The sequence below is a fragment of the Bactrocera dorsalis genome, chromosome 2 (genome assembly GCF_023373825.1).
Source record: "Bactrocera dorsalis isolate Fly_Bdor chromosome 2, ASM2337382v1, whole genome shotgun sequence".
Taxonomy (NCBI): domain Eukaryota; kingdom Metazoa; phylum Arthropoda; class Insecta; order Diptera; family Tephritidae; genus Bactrocera; species Bactrocera dorsalis.
In genome coordinates, this window is record NC_064304.1 from 83,250,487 (window position 1) to 83,277,837 (window position 27,351).

The 27,351-nt window shown below is 37.9% G+C and overlaps 2 protein-coding genes across 2 annotated transcripts; both read right to left on the reverse strand.

Annotated features, from left to right (window-relative positions):
• Window positions 1-17,414: 17,414 nt before the first annotated feature.
• On the reverse strand, window positions 17,415-18,509 carry LOC105228562 (uncharacterized). The gene is made up of 2 exons (XM_011208440.4): window positions 18,325-18,509; window positions 17,415-18,249 (listed from the first exon to the last, which is right to left on the reverse strand). Exons 1-2 carry the CDS (start codon window positions 18,333-18,335, stop codon window positions 17,802-17,804), a joined length of 459 nt encoding a protein of 152 aa, XP_011206742.2. The 5' UTR covers window positions 18,336-18,509; the 3' UTR covers window positions 17,415-17,801.
• Window positions 18,510-24,274: 5,765 nt separating this feature from the next.
• On the reverse strand, window positions 24,275-24,910 carry LOC105228561 (uncharacterized). The gene is made up of 2 exons (XM_011208439.4): window positions 24,774-24,910; window positions 24,275-24,696 (listed from the first exon to the last, which is right to left on the reverse strand). Exons 1-2 carry the CDS (start codon window positions 24,779-24,781, stop codon window positions 24,303-24,305), a joined length of 402 nt encoding a protein of 133 aa, XP_011206741.2. The 5' UTR covers window positions 24,782-24,910; the 3' UTR covers window positions 24,275-24,302.
• Between the last annotated feature and the right edge of the window lie 2,441 nt (window positions 24,911-27,351).

Genomic DNA, 27,351 nt, shown 5'->3' on the forward strand with positions numbered 1-27,351 from the left:
CAGAAGGTACATTTGTAAGTGTGTAGGTAATTTGCTGCAGAAGTAATGTAACAAATACACGAATATTATGTTGTTTATGCTTTAGTGCATCAAAATGTTGCAAAGTGCAACGAATCATATTTATGTGCTGAAAAAAGCACAAAAGAGACGGCGGCAAGAAAGATGATGTTTATGAATATAACATATGTATAGGGATAAGATAGTTGGTGCTTCTGTTTTAGAAATTTGTTCCAAGACCGCATCCGTTATCTCATTTTTATTTCGAACCTCCCACTTATAACAGGTCTCTTGGTCGACTTGAAAAATGTAGAACCAACACCAGTATATTTTTCTTCGATGATTTCCAAAATGGATAGTACTGTAGGGACGGGGTGTACTCCGACGATCTTGATACGGGCGATTATGGGCGGATAAAGAAAGCTATCATATACACAGAGAGCCAGACGGCATTACAAGCCTTGTGGTCGCCAAAGATTAATTCCAGCGTGGTTAAAAAAAGTGGGAAGGCTTTAAGCTTACTGGTATGTCTACTCCACTTGTCGTTAATTTTGGTTACCGGTTATGGGAACATGTGTGGCGCAGACAATTCGTACCCGCTTGGAACGATTATAATTTGAACCATAGCTCAGAATCAATTTCCATGTTCATTCTGCAAAATCATGTATCACCCTTTTTGTTCGGTCCCACCCGCCGAAACAGCACGTTTACTGAACCTCACGTTAGATAAAGCCCGTGTCCCTAACAGGCTTAACCGGTTTCAGTAACAACAAAAGTTGGAGAGAAAGTTTGTTAGGTCCTCACATCAATGCAGGAGTCAGCATTGCTTGTGAACTGAACCTACATCAGCAGCCACACTTCCACGCACTTTGGAGCTAAGAAGCACTGCATTGTTTTAACCGGGCTCAAACGTCGTGGTCGAAGTGCAGAAATGTTCTTCTGCCTGAATCAGTTGATTCCAAACTAAGCTCTACGCCTGAATGGGTCCATTTCCTTGGACCACCGTCAATCACATTATCCCATGTAAATAAGCGTGTGAGCCTGTTTAAGCATCGAAATGCATTGTTGTAATATTTAAGTGTGTACGTGCAGTTTGATGTGTTAATGCGATGTGAACACTTTGTGGCAAGTACCCACAAACAGACAATTCTTATTTGTTCCCGTTGCACATTTTTATTGCACTTTTCTATGCCTTGTTATTATTGTTGTTGTTGTTTTGGTTTTTGTTTTCGTTGATGAGTTCATAAAGTGCAAATATAATTGGTAAATAACGCAACTTAAATGACCGTTAATTACACAAAATACGCCGTTGTAAGGTGAAGCACAGTCGGCAGAGGCGAAGGCGGCAACGGCAACGGCAACGCCAGTGAAGGTTGACTGGCTGCTCGCTTGCACGATCGCTTGTGTTGGTTGGTTGTGCTTGCGGGCCGGTAATGAGCTTGCTCATTTGGTGCTTAATATAAAATGTCAACAATATTTAGTAAAATCTCAAATGAGAAATGTCTACTGAAATGGATAACTTAACTACACGCTGGAATACTTATTCAATTGACGCCTACTTGGAGCGGCTTGTTTGGGTTTTGAGAAGCGTAAAGTTTTGGGTGTGAATGTTGAATAGCTAAGTGGCCGGTTCTCACGGTATTTTAAGACACTTGCATAAGTAAAATTCTCTTTGTTTTTGTTTCACAAGTGTTAAGTATTATTGAATAAAGTAATTAGTGTTGAAAGCTTAAATATAAACATTTGAAATACGAAGCAAGTGTAATAAGCTCCGCCAAGATATCTAAATTTTTACTCAAATTAAGGCTTATGTGAACATATATGTAGGTATTAAAAGACATCGTTTTTTCGCAAATATAGACAAATTCGCATAGTTTCCTGTTCGACATGATAAAGGCAGATTTTTTGACTTTGTCTATAGATCGCTCCAGAATTTCCTGGAAAGTAATTTGCTTATAGTTAGTAAATATGCATCATTAGGGTATTGTAAAATGGAGTTAGTTAACTTCATTAGCTTGTACATCACAGCATTCACGAAAATAGGCAAGAAAAAAATTTTACTTCGGTTGCAACAAAGCTGAAATACCCTTCACAAATAAAAGAGTTTCGATACAGGAACTTGATTTTGATCGTCCAGCTTCTTTGGCATTATATGTTATAGTAGTCTGATATAGACAGATAAAAAGCTTCTTAGAGAAAAAAGGAATTATGCAAATTTTCAGCTCGATATCTTGAAACTGAGGAATTAGTTGGCGAGGGTATCTGGCGTTGTTAGTATGTAAATACATTGCTCGGTCACCTAGAAAGGAATACATTTTACATTACCTAAGTTTAACGCCTGTCTATAAAATGTTTCTAATATTTTTACATAATGAAATTCTAGACATTTCATATTTTAATCTGCTTACTCTCGTAAGTTCATTAGGATCTTTCATTTTGCACTGCAGTAAATAAGAAATTTATTAGTTTCTATTCAATGTTGAAGATTATAATTGTTGACATTCATTGAAATTAACTTTTATTGCTAATTTTACAAATTTTATATTCCACAGAACTCGAGCATGCAGTTAATTGTTAAGAAAATTTAATTTATCTTTAAATGGTTTCATTAGTCATATCTAATTATAGTCAAAGTTTTGAGAAAAGTAATGTTATAGCTTTTGAAGCTCATAAAAATTAAAACACAAGTTAATTCTTATCATTTATATTGGTGGTTTTGTTGTTCTAGGTATGAGATTGCTTTTGGGTATATTTGTGTTCATACTGAGCAAGATCAGGTCAAGTGATGTATTGGACCAAAAAATTTCCAGTACATACTACTCTTCCGTTGGATTGGCGAATAAATATGACATGACCCAAAATCGAAGTCTCTAAAAAATGGTAAAAGCTGTCAAATATATTGGAGAATGATCGGGATTTGCGTCACAGCTTGACACGTCTAGACAATTCAACACTGTAAAAGCAATTGTTTAAGTAACGGTACCTAAAATTTTCAATTAAAAAAAAATATAGTTAAAATTAAAATTTTCAAAAATCGTTTGAGGGATAAGTTTCTCAATGTACTAATAAAAAATTTACATGGAATCAATTTTTACGATCCAGTCGACAATAGACTAGCTCAACTCTAATTTATTTTGTAAGATTGTTTTATTCCTTATTTTGATTTTACAATTTTTTTAAGAACTAGCAGTAAAATGCCTTATGAGACAATCCGATCAACATTGATACCTTGCTTCCATCACATTCCTTGTTGAACCTGCTCCTTACTATAATTTACAAAATTGTCCGAAAATTTATCAAGATTATTATGAAGAGATTCTAACTTGAATTTGGTGTTAGAATCTGGAAATTTGTCAGCTTGTTTTGCAAAATTTTGTCATAAGTTTGTATTTAATGATTAATTAAAAAATTTCCGCCATCATCTCAAATCTTTTCCAAGCTACCGGAGCATTTATAATCTTGATATAGTTTGTATCCTTCATCAATTGCCGTATTTGAGGACCATCAAACATTTTATCAGTTAACTTTTAAATTCTATGTTCGGATTTTTTTTTACAAATGACACTTAAATATTATTCATTCACGTCCAACGCTTTGACAAAATGTTTTTTCTTTCCTAAGTGGATCAAGTTTGAAGAATCACTAAGTTCATTTTGAGAGAAAGACTTCGGTGTAGATGTTTCACTCTTTTATTCACATCCATTGGTAGGCTTCACCGATATTACATTTTGTGGACTAAACTATATTCTTATAAATTTTTAGCAAAGCCGTCCACATAACTTTCCTCATATAATCGGCAAGGAGCGTAAGAGTAAGGATCACGTATCGTTTGCATGCCCGAAAAAGATTCGCAGAACTTTAATCATGACCTGAAAACTAAGTTTATTACCAACAAGTTGAGAACAATAAAAATAGTAGATATACAATTATATTATATTAGAAACAAGTAAGGAAGGGCTAAATTCGAGTGTAAGCGTACATTTCATATTCTAGCAACTTGCAAGGATTCAGCTATATAAGGTTTGATATTTATATTGGGTCCAGGCAAAGTTTTCACTCGATTGCATTCATTGATGCCGTAATCTGAACACTTGAAAGCATCAAAATTTGCTATATATCCAGGGCACCAAAAATGTATTTTTTGTAGAGCGGTGTTATTGACAATTAAGATTAATTCGAAATTATTATTTTCTTATTAATCCTATATAATATTAAGGTTTTGCATATTAAACTATTTTCTTTATTATTTGCTAAGGATTCCGTAGAAAATTTTGAAGACAACTGCAGTGGTTAATTCGCTAACGCTGATTGGTGGTTCCAAGACAATCTGCAACCGCTTAACTTTGTTCTCGGACTCTGCGAAACTCTGAAACCAGAAAATGCTTAAACCATCCATCCTTTTAGTTATAATATGTAAAGATCCTGCTAAACGATAACTCAAGGATCGGGCTACAACCTATGAATCCCTAATTATATTTAAAACAAAACACAATTATTAATACAACCAAAGTAGCAGTAATAATTATAACAGCTGTAGGCAATCATACGAATAGTTGAATATAAGAAAGGAATTAATGAAAATTATAAAAATCCGATAGGCAAATAACGCAAAAAAGCACGAGAAAGTGAAAATGTATACGATATGGAATCACCAAACAGAGAATGCAGCAACAACGAAATGGGAGACACGAACAAATTCTTCACCACCATTTCTTGTGGAGCACAGTTGTTGCTGAAGAATGGTTATTTCAAGAATCTCACCAGTAACCGCAATAAATTCTCTCCAACAACGAATAAACGGATTTGAAAGCCTATTAAATAAATTATAACAGAAATTAATCCCAAACTGCCGAAAGAAAAAAACAAAAATACACTTGAAAAGTGAAGGCAGTGGTGCAGTTGCAAGCGCTTCCCATGCTCGGAGCGTGGACAGACGTTGTCTTAAGGTTTGTATCCGCTCGAGTTCTACAAGTGTTTGTATGTCGAGCACTTTGTCAGCAATAATTCACTCTGTCATCGCAAACGATTTGAAGTTGTTATCATGCTAACCCTGCCCTCCGAGTTCGGTAGTAGGCTCGTATTATTTATTTGCTGATTTGGTGACAGCTTCCAATTTCTCAGCGTTGTTGTTGGTTGTGATTTGCGGGCTTCCTCAGTGCCATGCAGCTACCTGTGCCGTCCATACTTTATTTTCAAGTAACATTTAAGCGGCATAATTTGAATATTTACCCTTCTTCGCGTTTACCGCGGTTGTTCGTCCGTCTACCACACTTCAGCAAAACTTTGTGTAAATGAGAATTTTCACTGGAAATCGAAATTTCCTTCGTAGTTTATGGGAATTGGTAGCATAAACTATGTTGAGCATTTCTTTTCTCGTGTGAACCCGCAAGTCTAAGCCGCATTTTGTTGACTTTCACACTCAATTGAACATGGATTTATAGTAATGAAATCAATTCCAATAATCCGATGGAGGCATCAAATGTAGTAAAGACTGCCAACGAAATGATATGACCGCTGAATGATAGCCGCGACGGAATGAATTTTTCGTATACTTCCAAAAAAAATATTTTGAAACTCGACCTCAGAGCCTTCCAACTAGTCTTTTTCACAAAAATTGTAGAACCAACTGGACTCATACCGCTTTTGATTTTTCTAGTTTATATGTATATGTTTTAGGTCTAGTAAAAATAAATCCATTATATTCCCAATAGATTACTAATCGGTATCTATCTTTGCATAAGTGGGTTACATAATATGGCGTTAGAGAGATAAGACTATGACTAAGTAAACTTTACAGATAGTTTTGTGAATGCTTGACTCAATATTGTCTGATCGCGCGTTATAGATAGACACCAACAAAGAGGAAATGTGCCTTAATTTACAGTTTTTTTGATAAAGGAATTCAATCACGCCCAATTTAGCTCCCGTTTCGGTAATTTTAATGTCAAAGATGTTAACGGTCTGGAAGACTAATGTCCAATATATTCATAAATTAATGGAAATTGTCAAGTTCGACAATCACGTAATTGCCCAGGAGTTGAAAATGAGACAAAAAATCTTTTGTTAGCCTTGAAGTAAGGCTGGACAAAAGCTTATGGATAGAATTCCCATCTGCGATTCGCTGTTGAATCGCAACAAAATCGATTCTTTTAGGACGGAATAATGAAAATATGTTCAAGATGACAACAACTTATTGAACGAAATGGTGCTATGAAACCTTAAATTTAATGTAAAAATTATGGATATCTTTTTACTAGACTTTAACTACTTTCTATTTTATAAAGCTCCACAAAATCTGAGACTAATAAATTAAAGTTTAGTTGGAAGCATATAATTTGAGTTATAATTCATCCAACGATCGTTCGAAAGAATTTATCGAATGTAGATGTAGCTAGACCCAAACGATTGCTATCTTTCACTCAGCCGTCATACTCATGCTTACCAAGTTTCAGTGTATTTAGGTATTATGGACTTGCGGCCAAGACCAAGTATCCTGGGAGCCAAAGAACATTCGTTTGAAGTCGAACTAAAGTGAAAAGGTAAGGTAAGGATGGTTCACCCAGGATTGTGCGTTGGGCTTAGGAACCGTCACGTAAAAAACGCCTCAATGAAGAGGAAGCAACAGCCTCGGTCGAGACACCCCTCTTTTGAAGGAAGCCTATTAGAGAAGTAAAAATTACAAAATTTTATATTTAGCTTGAGATCGACACAGCTCGAATAAAACTTACACAACTTCTTTTCTTATTTTATCTCTTTCAAGTTCGTCGCACAGGGAGTTCTGTAATTCTTCTGGTAATATTTTAATAAATTCACTGCTGTTCACGTTCTCATAAGGATTAATAACTTTGAAGACAATTACCTGAATATTGAGTATTGTCAAATGCGAGAAGTCTACATTTCTCGAATTTTCGTCAGCTACAAAACCAAGCAAAAGTTAAAAGGAAGCAGATCGACCCCCACAATTTCGTTATTGGCTTTGAGATCAAAGAGGAAATTACGAATTTTAGTACGAACTTCCAACTGAATCACATTTATAAATATGTACAGAGAATCTCAACTCCAGTATGCAATGCAGTTTCATCCGGTGGTAGCACAGGATGATAGAGGACTTTTCTAAGACACCAAAAATCATAAGCAATTCTTACATAAAAGACCAATCTTATCTTAAAAGTACTCATTGTATTTTGTGGACCAGACTTCTAATAATAAATTCAGCTCTAAATACTACAGCCTCAAAAAGTTTAGAAACACATTTATTTTTCATCTCTTTGGACAATGACATACATATGTACATATAATAACTATATTCGTAGATATCAGAAACACTTATCGTCCATCAATTGAGATTTAAAGTCGCCTTAACTTGATTGCTGGCGGATTATGCGCCTGACTGCGCTGTCAACTTACAGCTGAGCTAAGTGGATCTGAATTACACGGGACCGCGCTGAATCGTTCGCAGCAAAGCAAAGTTATTGAGATACGCGCACGGGTATTGACCCAGGCGTGAAGAGGGAGAGCAAACACAAGGAACAAAAAAATAAAGAAAATAATCTCATAAGCCATTCAAAGATTTGAAGATATTTAGTGAATAAAAAATTATGACTGTTTAGTCAAGGCGGCTGTGTCATCAGCAATCGATCGCGTTAAATCGTTTAGCCAGTTTGGCCGCGACCTTCTGTCTGTCCCTTAGTTTTTTTGTGGTTCATTGATTCTTTTTGTCTCTTTTTCGTGTATATTTACCAAAGTTTCGAGGCATCCGCTTTGATGTGAGAAATATTCTCAGCATTTGTAAGTATGAATTGGATTTTAAATGAGTCACCGACGGACTGCACAGATTCTTTGTCGTAGCGATGTTGTGTTTGAAACGGGAAATACTTCGGATCGTTTGTGTTTAGTTTTTATTGTTGTAACATGAAATGTAAAATATATGGCTTTCGTCATAATTTAAATATTTTTTAATAAACTTCACATATACAGTCTGTCAAGTAAGAGCGTGGTCGGGATATTCTCATGCGCCCAAGCCAGTCGCTTTGTCGCAAGCTTTTCAGTCAACAGAGGCTTCTTCATTGTGTTGCGCCATTTCAGATCATGAGTATGAAGAAGGGTTCGGATAGTTTCGTAGGATATATCTAAACCTTTTGCCATTAATTTTGCTTGTCCTTGCCGCAGTGTTAAAGCAGGATTCCGCGAAAACAGATTCACTATTCTTTTTTCATCTTTTTTGTTCACTTTTCCTATCGAACCACGTTCTGGTAAATCATCGACATTTTTAGCAATATATACATAGCTACATAAATATAAGCACAGCTTCATAGCGCGACGCGTACTTAGCACTCATGGCGTTTAACGTGATTCTCTTTCAAAAGATCAACGACAACTGAACCTTGTGACAATGCATCAAGGAAAAAGCTGCCCTCTATCGGTTCGCGAAGGAATTAGATTAACACGCGGTAAAGCTGACCATGCTCTTGACAGACTGTATATCCTTACTCGTAGAATACAAGAAAAAAGTATTTTCATCACCGTTAAGGGAGAAGTCTAAAATTTAAACTTAAAGCTCATTCAAGCTTTCTTGAAAATCGGGACAATTCCTAAAATATTGAATCGATCTTGACACCATATGAACAATACTAAAAGCTTTTTGAAAGCTTCTTAGTCGAAAGTCATTAAAAATACCCAAAGCTTTATAAAACATCAAAAATTTGCTTCAGAGTCGAAAGCTTGTAAAATAACTAAAGAAAATTTCTATATTCAATTAATTCATTTTGATACCTAAAAATACCTAAAAATTAAATCGGTCTTGACACCATGTAATCAGTAAAATACATAAGATAAATAATGGAAACTACTCAAAGCTTTTTGAAAGTTTCATGGGCAAAAAGCACTAAAAAATACCAAAATTGTTTAATTAATGGAAAATACCAAAAGCTTTTGAAACTTCAAAATTTACTTGAAAGACGAAAGCTTGTAAAATCACTAAAAAAAGTTTCAATGCTCAATTAAATTATTTTTAGGATCTTGGAAGAATACTTTTCGAGTCCGCATTGCATTTGCTTTCAAGTTCAACAACACTTACACCATGATACAATACCTCCACCTCCTTACAATTCGAACAACAGCGATGACAAACAAAACAAACAACAACATTCGTCACGAACAAGTTTGTTGTGTTGCTGAAGATCGTTTTGTGGCGATTAAAAGACAATGAATGCACGATCCACAGAGATCTAACGCAATCTGAACACTGTTGCCGACTATATACGAATGTGAGTGTGCATGCATTCGCCACAATGATGGACAAGCGGATTAGCATTGTCGGTGTGGACTGACTGACTACTAGGTGGTTGAGTCGGAAAATGTATAGTACATACTAGATGCTCTGATAAGGCATTATATAAATGGATTCGGATTACCGTAACTGACCAATTTGAGAAACATTCGGCTGGATAAAGAGGAGGAGAAAGCTTTAAGATGCGCTAGAATAAGCGCAATAATAAGCGGATTAAATAGCCGATGAATGCTGCTATTTAATACTTGAGTGTAACAAATATTTGCAGAGCTGAGGTGCTCATCAAACTTACGCTTTACAGTTGATATTTTAGGACTCTTCAACATGTAGGAGATTTATATTTAGCACGACGCACGCCCGCAGGATGAGGCTGACAGATCGAAAAGACTGCAGCAGATGTCTACAGCAGGGCACCAAGAAAACAATGGACCATCTCTTGTGCACTTGCCCTGCATTGGCAAGACTACGCTGTAAGCATCTGGGTTTCCCGCGGAATGATACACTGGAGGAGGTATCGATAGTGAGGCAACAGATTCTGTTAAAATTAGTGTCAAGCGCAGGCATCGTAAAGGATTAGTACTCCTCTGGACTCCATTTGATATCGCAAAAGACCAAAACTGGTCTAAGCGTGGCTTATTGGCCCATCAGATTAACCTAACCTAACCTATATTTACTCACACATTCCCTCCATAAAGTTTTTAGGACTTTATCTTTCAAAATTACCAGAACGACACCATATGATGAACGCTAAGAAAGCTAGATCGCAGAGGAAAATGGTTCCTCTATGTTTGAAAAATATAATTAGAGAATAATTTAAATGCAATATTTAATAGATTTTCTTTATGAAGATTTAAAATTCATATGAAGAATCAGTGTATGTTACAACCATATTTCTCTTTTAAACGGTCTTATTAAGAACCGGATTGAACTGATTTTGAAAACTGTATAGTTTTCTTATCAAGTCTTTCTTTTCTTATGATAACACTCATAATACTATAAACCATTAAGCTGAGCTTTCGAATCTCCAAAAGTGATGTAATATCGTAAATAGCTGCAATATATATATTTAAGAGGTGACTAGAGTTACTAATTACATAAAGAAAGGAAAGCGGAAACCCTCAAACATAATGTTAGAAAAAACTTAAGAGAATATCCTTGCTAAGAATCTTGAAAGCATGGAGCTTAGAATAAATACAAAGTTTAATTGCGATGAGCTATAATTAGACACTCCAGATTGACAGCATCATCAAATGTCAATTTATTCCCTATCCAAGATTCCTTTAAAGTCCACACAGCAGAAATATATCAACTACTACGAGTATAAGAGCAACAACAACAAATGCACACTTGCGGCGATTGATGAATGAATCGACGATGACAACCAACTTTTCTCAGCTCCATTGTTCACAGTCCATCATTGCAGCACCAGTGCCGGTGAGACTGGAGGGCGAATGACCAAAACATTGGCCTCGATGACATACACACAAGCCCGACTCGTGCAACGCCTACACAAATATACAGAAATACCCATAAATACATAAACAAACAGAAGATGAGCCGGGAAGCGGTAGAAACAAAATAAAAGCAAACAAAAGAAAAGGAAAGAAAGCAAGTCAGAAACTAAAAGGCTAATAATAACATAAAAAAATGGAAAAATAAAGCAAATAAATATGAAGCAACAACAATATCGGTGACAAAAAATTTAGAAAAAAGTTAACTAAATAAAGTGCTTTGATATACTGAACTGAAAAAAACTAAACTGTGAAAAAAAGGTAGTCGGTTAAAAACAGTTTAAAAAGAAATTTTGGAATTCACCGTGTTAAGAGGAAGTGACAGCCGCAACTCACCAACTAACGAGGGAGCGACCGTTAATAAGCTGCGCCAGTTTTGTGCTCGAGATTTGTAGATTCACCAGCGCGCAGTCGTTCAGGGTGATGCTGCCAGACTGGCAGGTCAGCAGCGCTGAAAGGCGAGAAGACTTGTTGAATGGTCATGAGACTTATGAAAAAAAATGGATTGAATGACAAAGTATAGACTAAACGTTGCGGGATAAGATAGACAGGCAGACAAACGGGCGATGCGATGACACAGAGAAAAAAGAACTGAAGTGCAATTAAAGAGATGAGCGTGTGTCAGTGGAGTGCTTCTTTTATATATATTTTTTATTGCGTTTTTGAAAGTGAAGCTTCGGAAGAAAAGAAAAGCGCAATGACAAACGAAAGTGCTGCGGCACTTAAAATTTAAACAAAAATATTTAAAGAAAAAGCCAAACAATAAACGTAATTAAAAGAGGCTGCAGAAGTACGGCGAATACATATGAACGTTAAGACAAAGTTATGATTTATACATACATATATTTGTTTCAAGTGGGAGATCCCATAAATAAATTGTTACATTTAATAGTAAATAATATCGTAGAAAACTGAAGTCTTAACTGATAATCTAAAGACAAGCTCTTCTTGAATTTGTTGTCATTAAGCAACTTAAAATAACTTCTTTGAAGTCTAAGACAGCCCCACCCTGACTTCTATTCAAACCTATACTCAGAAATTGGTATTTTGGCTTTTTCTTGTTGTTGGTTTTTGAGAAATATAACATTATTTTTTAAAACAAGTTTTTTAAACTTCACGTCGAGTCATGTCTTTCTAGTGATACCGAGATTCCTAAATAGAAAGCAGAACCAACAGTGGATTGAATAAATCGCACGATAGGTAGTCGCTTTGTCTGAAACTTCGTTTGGTATCGAACGACTCGGAGAGGGCATTCCCGATTCAGACGGTCCTCAGGGGCTGGGTGAATTTTCTTATGCTGGAATCATAATAACCATATGTCCTGGCGAAGTCGTCATCAAGTGGGGGCCACTCGTCCGAGGCAGTTGTTTATTTTTCATTGGTGCGTTTTTTACGAGACGGGTCCCAAACCCAGCGCACAACCCTGGGGAGGATGAAATATAGTAAATATATATTTGGTATAGCGACGAAACATCCGGAGCACATCATAAATTAGTTTTCCTTCAAGGATGAATGAGTGAGAGCAAACTTGAATTGTGATTTCCAAAAATTGAAAGTGCTGAAATGATTATACCTTCCCACATATTAGATAACTTCAAGAACGAGAATTCATCTAGTACTGGGTTTTCCAACAGGGATGATATGATTTTTAAATGTCATTTCGGCCATTTTTTCGGTCCACATTTATTTCGAAATGAAGCTGGTGACACCATTTCTGTCAATGAGAGCGGTATAGATCGACGATAAACAACTTTTATGGCCGTTAATTGGAAGAAATCATTCTTGCCAAGATCTGGTTGCAACAAAACGGAGCTCCGTACCACACAGCACTTGAAACAACCGAATTATTGCGAGAAAAGTTTGGACACTCGATTATTTCAAGGAATTGTAACATTGAATGGCCTCCAAGAAATTGTGATTTAACACCATTATATTATTTCTTATGGGGTTATTTGAAGTTATTCGTCTTTAACAATAAACTAAACTCTATTATAGCTTTGGAAGTCAATAAACTATATAGATTGCTTATCCTCAAAAATACTGATGAAAAAAAAGTACCGGGTTTGAGGTAATAGGTGTAAAGGTAAAATCTAAAGCACGTTGTTTACTACGTTAGTATAAGCTCTTATTTGTCGCTACTAAGCTTTGAAAGAAGAAAGAATCCAGCTAAAGTTCAGAATCAGAAGAGCTTGAAATAGAAAGAATAATGACAAATAGTACAATTCCGAAAAGACTGTTTTGTGAAACCAATTTGAATTTGATAAGTGTTACATGACTTCCGCCGTTCAAAATTTGCTCTGAATTGACATAAGTGTTGTCATACATCTCCATTTTGTTAAGGACTATTAAAAATTAACTTTTAGTCCAGAAAGCTAAACACTTTCAAAGCTACTCAGGGTTTTGGCTAAAGTGACACTTCGCGATTTCTCTGTTTTCCATTCCGAAATAAACTTAATGTAACAAAGAATCACCCTTTCAACAAACGTTGTAGTAAACTTTTCTCCTTTTAGTCCCGTTATAAAATATAGGAAAAAGAATGGCCGATAAAATGATACAAGTCAACATATATTTGTTGAAAAATGACGTGCATTTGAATGCTAAGTTGGACCGGAACCGCCTTACAGGAGAATTAAGAGAACGCTCCTTCACGGTTTCCACAACATGCAAAACTTTACCGACCAGACTAGAGTTTGATCGAATTTGTGAATCGAAGTAATTTAAAAATCAAGAGTGAATGGTTTCAAATCTTAACTTTCCCCACTTTGGATGATGTAAAAATCTCATGGCAACTCATATGCTTTAACGAATCCGTGTATAATACTACGTATGCGCCCACTTGCTACAAACGTGCAGGGATCACAATAAAATATTTTGCGGTCCGTAAAATCTTAGGAATTTAAACCGAATCCACGTTATTCAAAGCTTTAAAATTTATAATCATTTTACATTGTTGACAAAAGAATCTGATTTGGCATTCAAATGGTAAGTGCCATAGCCACAACAATCGCAATAGCAACAACGTGCTAACTGTACGTTTACACAGTACTTAAATTAGCCGCATCATCATCATTAACCGACTCCACCGCTTGCATTGTACTTTAATCGCTGTCATCTTCCACATTTTCTAGGCATTGTTTTGTTGTTCTTACATCTAAGCTTATTAAGTTTGCTTTGTTTTTGTTGTAAGATGCGCTGTGTTGTTGCTTTGAGGTTTTCTATTATCACTCATAAAAAGTGGCATCGATTACCTGCAGTGGGACTTTTGGTTTGTTGGAGACCTGTTAATACATCTTAATTAGCTACTAAGCCGCAGGCACCACATTTGGCGGCACCACCGTTAACTAACGGTATTAAGTGTTACCTCTAGTACTTGTTTCGAAGTGGTCTTAAATTACTCACACTAAGTTGTGGGGAGCCAGATCAAATAATCTTAATCGAGAGCATCGAAAATAATGGAAACCAAGACCATATAACTTTTTGCGCTCAGATTATCGAGAACACCGAATTTCTGAGTGAAGACTTATGACACGAGAGGCTTGAGTCTTTTAATATAACTCTTACTCTTACCCGGTATTAGAAAGAGGTTTGGGAATCAGTCTCCTTACTAAGCATATCTGCCTATATATTAAGAGACTCTAGATAAATAAAGACAATGTTAGAAAGGTAAAGAAAGGACCAAAAATAAATTGTCCGCAGTTTAGAAATATTTTCCAGTAGTATTTAACCTGCTGCAATATCACGAATGATGTTGCGCAATGATGCTCGGACAACTCGTGCTCACGTCTGCTATGGTTTGTGGTTTGTCTTCAATTACGCTATTCACTGAGAAGGAGCCGTTGAAGGTATTAAAAGCTCCACTGTAAGAGGCGGCCAAATTTGTTGGGGCCATAGCGTGGTAATTGTGCTGTTCGATATTGCCGACGTAATCAAGCAATTACCTAATGATGCTCCTACGAGGCGGCTCTGCTTTAAGCAAGCAATTGTAGAGATGTTTTCTGCGTAAACATCTCAGAAAAATTTGTTGGGGGATGTATTGTGTTCTTTAACCGCAAGCATGAAGGCCTCACTATATAGTTGCTCGACAGGCGTCATCATAAAACCTCCTGCATCCGCACGAGGCTGAAGCTTCAACAACAACGTTTTTTTGTTTTTTTCTTCAGGTGATGGCGTCTAGTCACTTGAAGATTGGATTGTAACTCTGTACCTTGGAGCACAGGTTGTCAAGTGTAACGCTTCAAATCATAAGAATGTTGACAGTCGGATTTGAATACCATCGACTGTGATATAAAGATCTAGCCTGAACTCCTTTATCCAGTTAGTAAGATTTAGTGCTGAAGCGAGCCAGGGTCCTTGTAGAGAAGAAATAAGAAAGATTCGGCTGTTTATCTTTGAACATAAGCCATCAATTTAATTGTCTGATGTCAATATCGTAAAATTATCTGCGTTACGAGAGTTTCGAAAGCAATTTAAACGATAGCGGGGAGAAGACAATATCATTCCGCACCCTGTTTAATTATTTTTAACTTATTATTAACATTATACTCACAATAGAGATCAGAAAATTAATACACACAAAAAGAATTATAAGAAAAAGGTGGCAAATCAGTAGGAATCGAAATGATAAAACTGCCCTCAATAAAATAACCAAAGAGCTTAAACAACGTTTATTTGAATTTAAAAACGATTGTATACAAAATTACTTAAAATTTTTAGGCACAAAAAATGATGACTTCTCGTTGTGGAAAGCCACCAAATATATTAAACGCCCAACCCTTAAAAATTCCCTGATCAAAAACTTAAATGGTGAATGGTGTCGCTCTGACCTTTCAAAAGCTGATGCATTCGCTATGCACTTAACGAAAATTTTCCAACCTTTTAATCTTTGTACTGCAACAGATAATGATGAAATAAACGAATTCTTAGTTAGTCCCTGTCAAATGGATTTGCCCATCGAACCTTTCCATTCACACGAAATCGCTAACCAAATAATGATACTCAGCAACAATAAAGCACCCGGCTATGATCAAATTAATGCAAAAGTTTTAAAATCCTAGCCAGACAACACTCAAAAATATAACACTTCTATTTAACGCAGTACGAGTACTTCGTTTACAACACTTTCCTCTTCAATGGAAGTGCTCAGAAATTATTATGATACAAAAACCGAACAAGTCAGAAAGTGAAATGAAGTCGTATAGGCCAATAAGTTTACTGCCAACGCTCTCCAAAGTATTTGAAAAAGTATTTCTCGGAAGACTACTGCCTGAGCTAGAAAAACGATCTATCATTCCCGAACACCAGTTCGGTTTTCGTCAAAATCACGGAACACCAGAGCAATGCCATCGTATTGTTAATACTATTCGAAATGCACTAGAATCTATACAGTACTGCTCTGCTGTTTTTCTCGATATTCAACAGGCTTTTGATCGTTTTTGGCACACTGGGCTCATGTACAAACTCAAAAAACTATTACTTGCTCCATTTTTTCTATTGCTTAAATCTTATCTGAATGATAGATTTTTCTACGTCAAAGTTCGGGAAGAGCGATCAAATATTTATAGAATTGAGGCAGGAATACCACAACGTGTTTTGTATACAATATATACAAGTGATAACTGCCACATATGCAGATGACACAGCAATTTTAGCATGCAGCCCTTGTGCAATTGAAGCTTCGATTATGGTACAAGAAGTAGTTAGAAGTACTATTTATGTTTGGCTCAAAAAGTGGAATATTGCAGTTAACACAGACAAATCTGTGCACGTCACCTTCACCTTGAGAAAAGGTAATTGTCCAAGTATTTTTCTGAATAATTCTGAGATACCATCTAAAAGCGATGTTAAGTACCTAGGCTTGCATCTGGACAGAAGACTGACCTGGAAATTGCACATTCAAACTAAGAGAAAACAATTAAATCTGAAGCTTAAAAGAATGTACTGGCTTTTAGGGGAGAAATCAGAACTAAGTACAGAAAACAAAATACTACTTTACAAAACTATGCTTAAACCTATTTGGACGTACGGCATCCAGTTGTGGGGTACAGCAAGTACTTCAAACATCGAAATTCTCGAATGATTTCAAAATATTGCACTTAGGAAAATTTTAAATGCACCCTGATTTGTGTCAAATAAAACAATCATTAATGATACAGGTTTAACTTTAGTTAAAAATGAAATCAAAAGATTAAGTAGAAATTATTTTAATAGATTGAGTTATCATACTAACCCAGTCGCAATAGCCCTATTAGATGACTCAAACGAAATTAACCGTCTTAAACGGCTTCATATATTAGATTTGAAAATAAGCTGTTTATAAGTATGTACATATGTATATCTATATGCACTTCTGTATATTAGTTCTGTACTCGTTGGAGTACAGCAACTTAGGTTAAGTTAATGTAGTATTACACAATTTGCTTATTGTCCTCGGACAGATTGTAAATAAAGAAAATCTTTTAAAAAGAGGAATATTAATATGACAATAAGTATCCTAGCAATATATTCCCATATACTTATACGAATGGGATTTGAGTGGTTTTGGGAACATTGTCTGACAATTTTATTTCATCCACTACATAGTACGTTCATTCGAGTATTATTTTGATTTTGGATTTTTTCCCAAAAAATTGGTTTTCTTTTATTTGCATTTTATTTTCAAACTGCACTTTTGATTGGTTTTACAATGTTTACAAATGTAATAGAATTTTTGTTTGTGTACATTTAGACTATCTAAATTCTCTGTAGAACGACTCATGAACTTATACATATCAGTAACCTTAAAGAAAAACAGCTAACATCGAATGAAGGCGGAACCGATCGTTTTTGGTAGCAAATTTCAGCATCTCAAAGTTATTTCTTCCAAATTCAACAATTGAAATCATGAAATATGATTTTAGCGCCAAAAACAACATTTAAAGAGTATTTTTCAAAGCCGACCAAATTCGACTTAAGCTGTTTGGCCTTGCAGTCACCGATATGCATATAAATAAAATGTCATAAGTTTATTAAAGTTTCTCGGAAAATCGTTGTGTTGGTCCATTTGGCCGCCACACTGGTGTCTGTAAGGGAAGATCCTTCTGACGGAACTCTAGCGTCGGGTGGAACAATGGATTCTCAGGAGAAATAAGGTTGCGTCGCATACAGCGGTTGGCGGTCGCACAGGGCCGGCAGTACGAGAGACTTTTAGTTGTTGCACTGTGACAAGGGACTGTGGACGACCATGGTGATCTGGGCAGATTCCGATTTTTATAGGCGTCACAACAGTCTGTTTGTGGATTCGTATTCGGGCACATACCCACGTGACAACCATACTCGCAACTGCCCGGCGGCCACAGCATAAAATCGATCGATGGCTGCCATTGATCAAAGGAGGGTAGGTTGAACTGCTCCATGCCCATTAGACGTTGTCCATCAGCACAAGCGCCATTAGCGTCACATTTAGAGTTATCACAGCTGAAGAGGAACGGGGCGGGGGAGTATGAGTAAAGCAAAAAATGAGTTATAGTCCAGGTGAATACATTTACTTACTCGCTAAACATATCTTATTTTCTTCCTTTTTGAACTGCTGAGTTGGACTGTGGTAAGTAGCAGTTGGTCTTGAATTTAAGCGTGATAAAGAATTGTTGTAATTTAGATTTTTTTTTCGAAACTAATTTAAAAAATATTTCAAAAGGGAAAATTAAACAAAAACAAAAGCCAATCAAAATTTTCGAATTCGAACACTCAAAAATTATATAAGTAAACAGAAGCTTACCAAACTGACAGTACACTCAAATTGAAAACTCTATACATACTTATATGGATAGGGCTTATATCGTTTTATAACTGTTTTCCATCTATAAAAAAAAATGTTTTTTAAACTAATCCTGACTATATTTTTTTTCTTTCGCAAATCTCTGGTGGGTCCATATCACAGAGCAAACTAAGAAAACGAAGCGGTTAATGTCATATATAGTACATAATATAAGTAGGCTTAAGTACCAAATGCTGAAGGAAAACAAGTAAAAATTGTTTTAATGGCAGAGGTTTTTGTAAAACAATACGAATATTTGTGAAAACTTCTCGGCGTTTCTTAAAGACTTTCTTAACTGCTTAAAATTTCATTAAGACTACTTTAACTAGTCTTTCAAAACACAGTTTCGAGAAAAAAGCTGGCTGGCCTCGAGCTCGCAACTTGTCAAGGTCGTTTCTACAGAACTATCAACTTAATGCTTAAGCATTTAGGACAAGAGACAATATAAAATCGATTTTTTTAAGCCATAAAACCCTCTTCTTCTTCTTTACTGGCGTAGACACCGCTTACGCGATTATAGCCGAGTCAACAACAGCGCGCCAATCGTTTCTTCTCTTCGCTACGTGGCGCCAATTGGATATTCCAAGCGAGGCCAGGTCCTTCTCCACTTGGTCCTTCCACCGGAGTGGAGGTCTTCCTCTTCCTCTGCTTCCCGCGGCGGGTACTGCGTCGAATACTTTCAGAGCTGGAGTGTTTTCATCCATCCGGACAACATGACCTAGCCAGCGTAGCCGCTGTCTTTTAATTCGCTGAACTATGTCGATGTCGTCGTATATCTCGTACAGCTCATCGTTCCATCGGATGCGGTATTCGCCGTGGCCAACGCGCAAAGGACCATAAATCTTCCGCAGAACTTTTCTCTCGAAAACTCGCAACGTCGACTCATCGGTTGTTGTCATCGTCCAAGCCTCTGCACCATATAGCAGGACGGGAATTATGAGCGACTTATAGAGTTTGGTTTTTGTTCGTCGAGAGAGGACTTTATTTTTCAATTGCCTACTCAGTCCGAAGTAGCACCTGTTGGCAAGAGTAATCCTGCGTTGGATTTCTAGGCTGACATTGTTGGTGGTGTTAATGCTGGTTCCTAAATAGACGAAATTATCTACAACTTCAAAGTTATGACTGTCAACAGTGACGTGAGTGCCAAGTCGCGAGTGCGACGACTGTTTGTTTGATGACAGGAGATATTTCGTCTTGCCCTCGTTCACTGCCAGACCCATTTGCGTTGCTTCCTTGTTCAGTCTGGAGAAAGCAGAACTAACGGCGCGGGTGTTGAGACCGATGATATCAATATCATCGGCATACGCCAGCAGCTGTACACTCTTATAAAAGATTGTACCTGCTCGGTTCATTTCTGCAGCTCTAATAATTTTCTCCAGCAGCAGATTGAAAAAGTCGCACGATAGGGAGTCGCCTTGTCTGAAACCTCGTTTGGTATCGAACGGCTCGGAGAGGTCCTTCCCGATCCTGACGGAGCTTTTGGTCCCGCTCAACGTCAGTTTACACAGCCGTATTAGTTTTGCGGGGATACCAAATTCAGACATTGCGGCATAAAGGCAGCTCCTTTTCGTACTGTCGAAAGCAGCTTTGAAATCGACGAATAGGTGGTGAGTGTCGATTCTCCTTTCACGGGTCTTTTCCAAGATTTGGCGCATGGTGAATATCTGGTCGGTTGTTGATTTTCCAGGTCTGAAGCCACACTGATAAGGTCCAATCAGTTTGTTGACGGTGGGCTTTAATCTTTCACACAATACGCTCGATAGAACCTTGTACGCGATGTTGAGGAGGCTAATCCCACGGTAGTTGGCGCAGATTGTGGGGTCTCCTTTTTTATGGATTGGGCATAGCACACTTAAATTCCAATCGTTGGGCATGCTCTCATCCGACCATATTTTGCAAAGAAGCTGATGCATGCTCCTTATCAGTTCTTCGCCGCCGTGTTTGAATAGCTCGGCCGGCAATCCGTCGGCCCCTGCCGCTTTGTTGTTCTTCAGGCGGGCAACTGCTATTCGAACTTCGTCATGGCCGGGCAATGGAACGTCTGCTCCATCGTCATCGATTGGGGAATCGGGTTCGCCTTCTCCTGGTGCTATGTGTTCACTGCCATTCAGCAGGCTGGAGAAGTGTTCCCTCCATAATCTAAGTATGCTCTGGGCATCGGTGGCTAGATCACCTTTGGGGGTTCTACAGGAGTATGCTCCGGTCTTGAAACCTTCTGTAAGTCGCCGCATTTTTTCGTAGAATTTTCGAGCATTACCCCTGTCGGCCAGCTTATCAAGCGATTCATACTCACGCATTTCGGCCTCTTTCTTCTTCTGTCTGCAAATGCGTCTCGCTTCCCTCTTCAACTCTCGGTATCTATCCCATCCCGCACGTGTTGTGGTCGATCGTAACGTTGCGAGGTAGGCAGCCTGTTTTCTCTCCGCTGCGACACGGCACTCCTCATCGTACCAGCTGTTCTTTTGCACTTTCCGAAAACCAATGGTTTCGGTTGCAGCTGTACGTAAGGAGTTTGAAATGCCGTCCCACAGTTCCCTTATACCGAGTTGTTGACGAGTGCTCTCAGAGAGCAGGAGTGCAAGCCGAGTAGAAAATCGTTCGGCTGTCTGTTGTGATTGCAGCTTCTCGACGTCGAACCTTCCTTGTGTTTGTTGGCGTGCGTTTTTTGCTGCACAGAGGCGGGTGCGAATCTTGGCTGCAACAAGATAGTGGTCCGAGTCGATGTTAGGACCTCGGAGCGCACGCACATCTAAAACACTGGAGACGTGTCTCCCGTCTATCACAACATGATCGATCTGGTTGGTGGTTTTTCGATCCGGAGACAGCCAGGTAGCTTGATGTATCTTCTTATGCTGGAATCTAGTACTACAGATAACCATATTTCGGGCCCCGGCGAAGTCGATCAGCCTCAACCCATTTGGGGACGTTTCCTCGTGGAGGCTGAATTTACCGACCGTAGTGCCAAAGATACCTTCTTTTCCCACCCTGGCGTTGAAGTCGCCAAGCACGATTTTGACATCGTGGCGGGGGCATCTCTCATAAGTGCGCTCCAAGCACTCATAAAAAGCATCTTTGGTCACATCGTCCTTCTCTTCCGTCGGGGCGTGGGCGCAAATCAGCGATATGTTGAAGAACCTCGCTTTGATGCGGATTGTGGCTAGACGTTCATTCTCCGGAGTGAATGATAGTACTCGGCGACGGAGTCTCTCTCCCACCACGAATCCAACACCAAACTTGCGCTCCTTTATATGGCCACTGTAGTAAATGTCACAAGGACCTACTCGTCTCTGTCCTTGTCCCGTCCATCGCATTTCTTGGACGGCGGTGATGTCAGCCTTTATCTTTACGAGGACATCTACCAGCTGGGCAGCGGCACCTTCCCAATTAAGGGACCGGACATTCCAGGTGCATGCCCTCAAATCATAGTCCTTATTTCGTTTGCCATGGTCGTCATCAAAAGGGGGGTCTCTCATCCGAGGCTGTGTTTTCTTTTTCATTGGGGGTGTTTTTTTACGTGGCGGGTCCCAAACCCAGCGCACAACCCTAAGTAGGGGATATTTCGCCTTCTCACTTTAGCTCGCCTTCAAACGGATGTTCTTAGGCTACCCAGAGGATACTTGGTCAAAGACCGGAAGTCGTGAGCTGCTTGAGTCATATGTAAAAGAATCGTTTCTGGCCACTCCCAAGTGAATGGCGATCAGAGAACTTTCCTCACTTGCGTGAACTTCTACACATGACTCCATCCTCCTTTACACATGACTCCATCCAACCCTCTAGCCCCTTAAATATATATGTATCTTAATGGTCGCCATTGTAGAGTGCTGAAATATATTTGAATAGTTAACTTAGTTTATTTTCGAAAAAGTAATGTGTTTTATTATTACAGTCTATAGAGGACCCACCAATCTCATGGAAACTGCGGATGTCACCAGTTGTCCTTAATTCGCAGTCCTAATTCGAATTCTACAGTTCAGAGAAAATTTCATAACAAACCTGTACTAGTGAGTAGTAGGACAATTTCTTATATCTATGACCTCTTGAAAAATATACTTCAATAATCTGGTTGTACGAGATATTATATTGCATAAGACGACATTGACATAGTTTATCGAATTAAAAGACAACGCGTACGCTGGTTAGGCCGTATTGCTCGAATAGATGAAAACACTCTAGCGCAGAGGGTATTCCACGTAGTACTCACCAGGGGAAGTGAAAAGAAAGAACGACCGCGTAAGCGGTATCTACGCCAATAAAGAAGAAGAATCTTATTGTATTAAAATACTCGAAGTTAGGAGACTTACTACATAAAGGGTGATTTTTTAAGAGCTTGATAACTTTTTTTTTAAAAAAAAACGCATAAAATTTGCAAAATCTCATCGGTTCTTTATTTGAAACGTTAGATTGGTTCATGACATTTACTTTTTGAAGATAATTTCATTTAAATGTTGACCGCGGCTGCGTCTTAGGTGGTCCATTCGGAAAGTCCAATTTTGGGCAACTTTTTCGAGCATTTCGGCCGGAATAGCCCGAATTTCTTCGGAAATGTTGTCTTCCAAAGCTGGAATAGTTGCTGGCTTATTTCTGTAGACTTTAGACTTGACGTAGCCCCACAAAAAATAGTCTAAAGGCGTTAAATCGCATGATCTTGGTGGCCAACTTACGGGTCCATTTCTTGAGATGAATTGTTGTCCGAAGTTTTCCCTCAAAATGGCCATAGAATCGCGAGCTGTGTGGCATGTAGCGCCATCTTGTTGAAACCACATGTCAACCAAGTTCAGTTCTTCCATTTTTGGCAACAAAAAGTTTGTTAGCATCGAACGATAGCGATCGCCATTCACCGTAACGTTGCGTCCAACAGCATCTTTGAAAAAATACGGTCCAATGATTCCACCAGCGTACAAACCACACCAAACAGTGCATTTTTCGGGATGCATGGGCAGTTCTTGAACGGCTTCTGGTTGCTCTTCACCCCAAATGCGGCAATTTTGCTTATTTACGTAGCCATTCAACCAGAAATGAGCCTCATCGCTGAACAAAATTTGTCGATAAACACATTTCGAACCGAACACTGATTTTGGTAATAAAATTCAATGATTTGCAAGCGTTGCTCGTTAGTAAGTCTATTCATGATGAAATGTCAAAGCATACTGAGCATCTTTCTCTTTGACACCATGTCTGAAATCCCACGTGATCTGTCAAATACTAATGCATGAAAATCCTAACCTCAAAAAAATCACCCGTTATTAGAAAAGTTTGACGTCAAAAAGTGAGCGCAGAGATCTTGGGATGAGACGCCGACGATGTCATGAGATGTATTTAATTTTGCAGTGAAACCCAGTACCAGGAGCGATCGAACGTAAAGAAATTCGGAAGTGCACCGAAATTGTTTCATCGTCACAGTATACAAAGGACCACCAAAGTTAAAGTGTTGCCACATCTTTGAAAATTTCAAAACAAAAAGCTAAAGAAATATCACAACATGTGGAGGTTGAAGGCAAAAGGAAGATTACTGTGATTTTGTCATATATTTTCATTATTACTGGCAAAGTATGGAATTGAAAACTTTTTTTGGTTTCGGCAACAATGCATTTTTGCTAAATGAATATAAACATTTTCTCCTACACTCCTCGCAAATTCCCTTAAATTTTTTATTTTTAAAACAATTTTCATTTTTTATTTCATGTAATTTTGGACAATATTGTAAGCACAACATTTAATACCACATATTGTGTTTCAACCGATACGAATAGGACAACTGATTCATTGTACAGCGCGGTGGTGGCGCATACGAGCGTTGCAATTGATTTCTGGGCCATATTGGACAGCGTTTGCTGCAGCACTTTTTGTAAAAAGAACAATTGTAGGTGGTAGCGCTTTCTGGCGGACCTATTTGACGCCCAAACCAAGATCGTGGACGAATAGCGCGACGGCGGCGAGGTTGTTGGAAATAGGTGCTTCCACATGTAGCGAAGCTATCACAATTGTCATAGGTAGGAGGTTCATCATATTTACCGTAATTCCAATTATATTCTCCCGGAGGTGGTATATTCGGTGGACAAGCGGTAGTTAGAGACCATGTGTTATTCATAGGAAAGAAACCGTTCTGACTGTAGTCAATTAAAATCGTAATTTAAATGTCTGTGTGAAAAATCAACGCTGGTTCATTACTTTGATAACTACTTACTGAGTCATTATGGCCTTATTCTTATTGGTTACAAAAAATTATTATTTTTTTTAAATACGGAGCTGGTAAAATTTTGTTTATATTTTTCAGTCCCTTGAAAGGATAATTACGTTTGCTTGAAAAGCAGACAGGATTACTTAAAAAGAAAAATGTGCTGTCAAATTTATATTTGAATAGAGTGTGTAATATTTCTTCCTACTAAAGACCCGGCTCATGGTGAATATATCAACTATCTTACACTTGCTCCGGATATCTCCGAAATAGATGACGTGAATAAAAAGATAATGAAGAGCAACGATACTCCTTTTAATAATGTCTTGGCTTGATTCCTCACTCGAGAGAACAGACATTAAAGGGTTTTTAGTTTCCAAGTTGGGCACTAAAAACCAGATATAAACCCGGTAGAGCGCTAAATATAGTACCATATAAACGAATTATTTTTTAATCTCGGCCAAGGTCCAAATTAGTTGTTTTAATTAGAACATCCACCAACGAGATCAATCAAGTTGCGATAGATTTATGACATGTTTCCAGTGTGTTTGAGTGCGTACTGTCCCAGGTTTTAACCACAGTATTATCTACTGAGGTCTTAACATTAACTGCCAGAGATAAAGAGATGCCCAACTGTCCTGTCATTGGAAATAAGACAGCCGTTCAGATACCCAACTTTGACAGTTGACTGCATCTGGTAGGTTTTGACATTTCGCAATTGGAATGACTGGAAAAAGAGAAACCTCACAAGCAGCGCCAATTACCGTGTGATAAGCCTCCTCAACATCGTTTATTATATAAGGTTCTATCGAGCCTATTGTGAGAAAGATTAAAGCCCACCGTCAACAAACTGATTGGGCCTGGAAAATTAGCACCATATATTCACCATGCGACAAATCTTAGAAAAACCCATGAAAAGGGAATCGAAACTCACTACCTCTTTGGCGAATTCAAAGCTGCTTTTGACAGCACGAAAAGGAGTTGACATTATGCCGTCATGTCTGAATTTGCAATCCCCGCAAAACTAATAGGGCTGTGTAAGCAGTATCCGCCTGGGAAGCAGAGGAAGACTTCCACTTCGTTGGTAAGACCAGGTGAAAAGGACCTGGCTACATTTGGAATTACCAATTGGGGCCAAACAGCAAAAAGAAAGAACTACTAACGCGCTGTTGTAAACTCGTCTATAACCGCGTAAGCGTTGTCTACGCCAATGATGAAGAACAATTAGAACAGCAGGCAATCTACCACTATTAGAATGCTTCAAACTCGGAACAGACTAGTGCTGCCAAAATAATAACTCGGTTGGATTCATGGACTACCGACTTAAGCCCTTTAAATTCCAAATAGTTCAACTAATAAAGTACAGGAATGACCCGATGTATGACTTTCCACATACTGTCAGAATAAGCTTACGAACCGACACATTTTATCGAACCTGAAAAGCTTTTGTTCGGAAAAATGTGTAATTTCCGCCTACCAGTTGACAAGTAACCAAATTATAACACAACATTTGTGTAATTTCTCTGGAAATTTTCGAAATACACATATCGTTTTTTTTTTAATAACCGAGCTCCGATTTAATTTTGGTAAGACATATATCTTCAGGGTTGCCAGGTATTCAATTATTTTTTAAACTATAATTTTGTATTACTCTTTCTTGATCGTTGGCACTTTTTATTCTCCTCCGTTTTCACTTTACGTTTCTTTTCAGGCACAACAGGCACAACAGGCTCAACAGGCACCTGTTCGTCATAATTTCTACCCGTGTAGCTCCAATTGAATTCGTTCGGAAACGGTAAATTTATTAGACGAGGTGTACACGGCGAATATGGTGCACAAGGCAAATACACGGGAATACATCGCTGATCCTTTGGAACCCTTTTTATATTGGAATCTTTTCTTTTTGAGTTCTTTCCAACCTCATCGCTACTGAAAAATAATATAGCGGTAATTCAGTTCAACCAGTTTTGTTTATAAATTGCTGAATATGTATTTCTTACCACAAATCCATTTTATGCGATTGGTGGAATGTTTCTCCCTAAGGCCCGATTTTAGGAATTTCGAAACAAAGAAAAACTAATAATGTAAAATGTGTTTTTTAAAATCCTAAAGGATGTATGTGATTAATAAACGAAATATTGAAAGGTTTCTTGTTTTGATTATTTTTTTTAAGTTAGAAGGTTTCAATTGTACAGTTTATTTTAGTATATGAGCGAAAATATTTATTTTGTTCAATATTATTCACACCATATGGCTGTGTAACCTGCGTTGAGCAACACCAAAAGCTACGTCAAGATCTGGAAGGACCTCTCCGAGCCGTTCAATATCAAGCAAGTTTTCAAACAAACGAATTGGCGCCAAAAAGCGGTAAGGAAGAACGACTGGCGCGCTTGTAAACTAATAACCGTGTAAGCGGTGTCTGCGTCAACAAAGAAGAAGAATATACCTTTAAATATACTTTTCATCTACGTCACATTCCAAGGTGAGTAAGAAACAAAGCAGCACTATATGCATTTGCGAGCACAGTATTTTTTAAGTTTCTTCGAAATTTTCGTCATGTATTGCACATATGTAGGTGCTCACATAC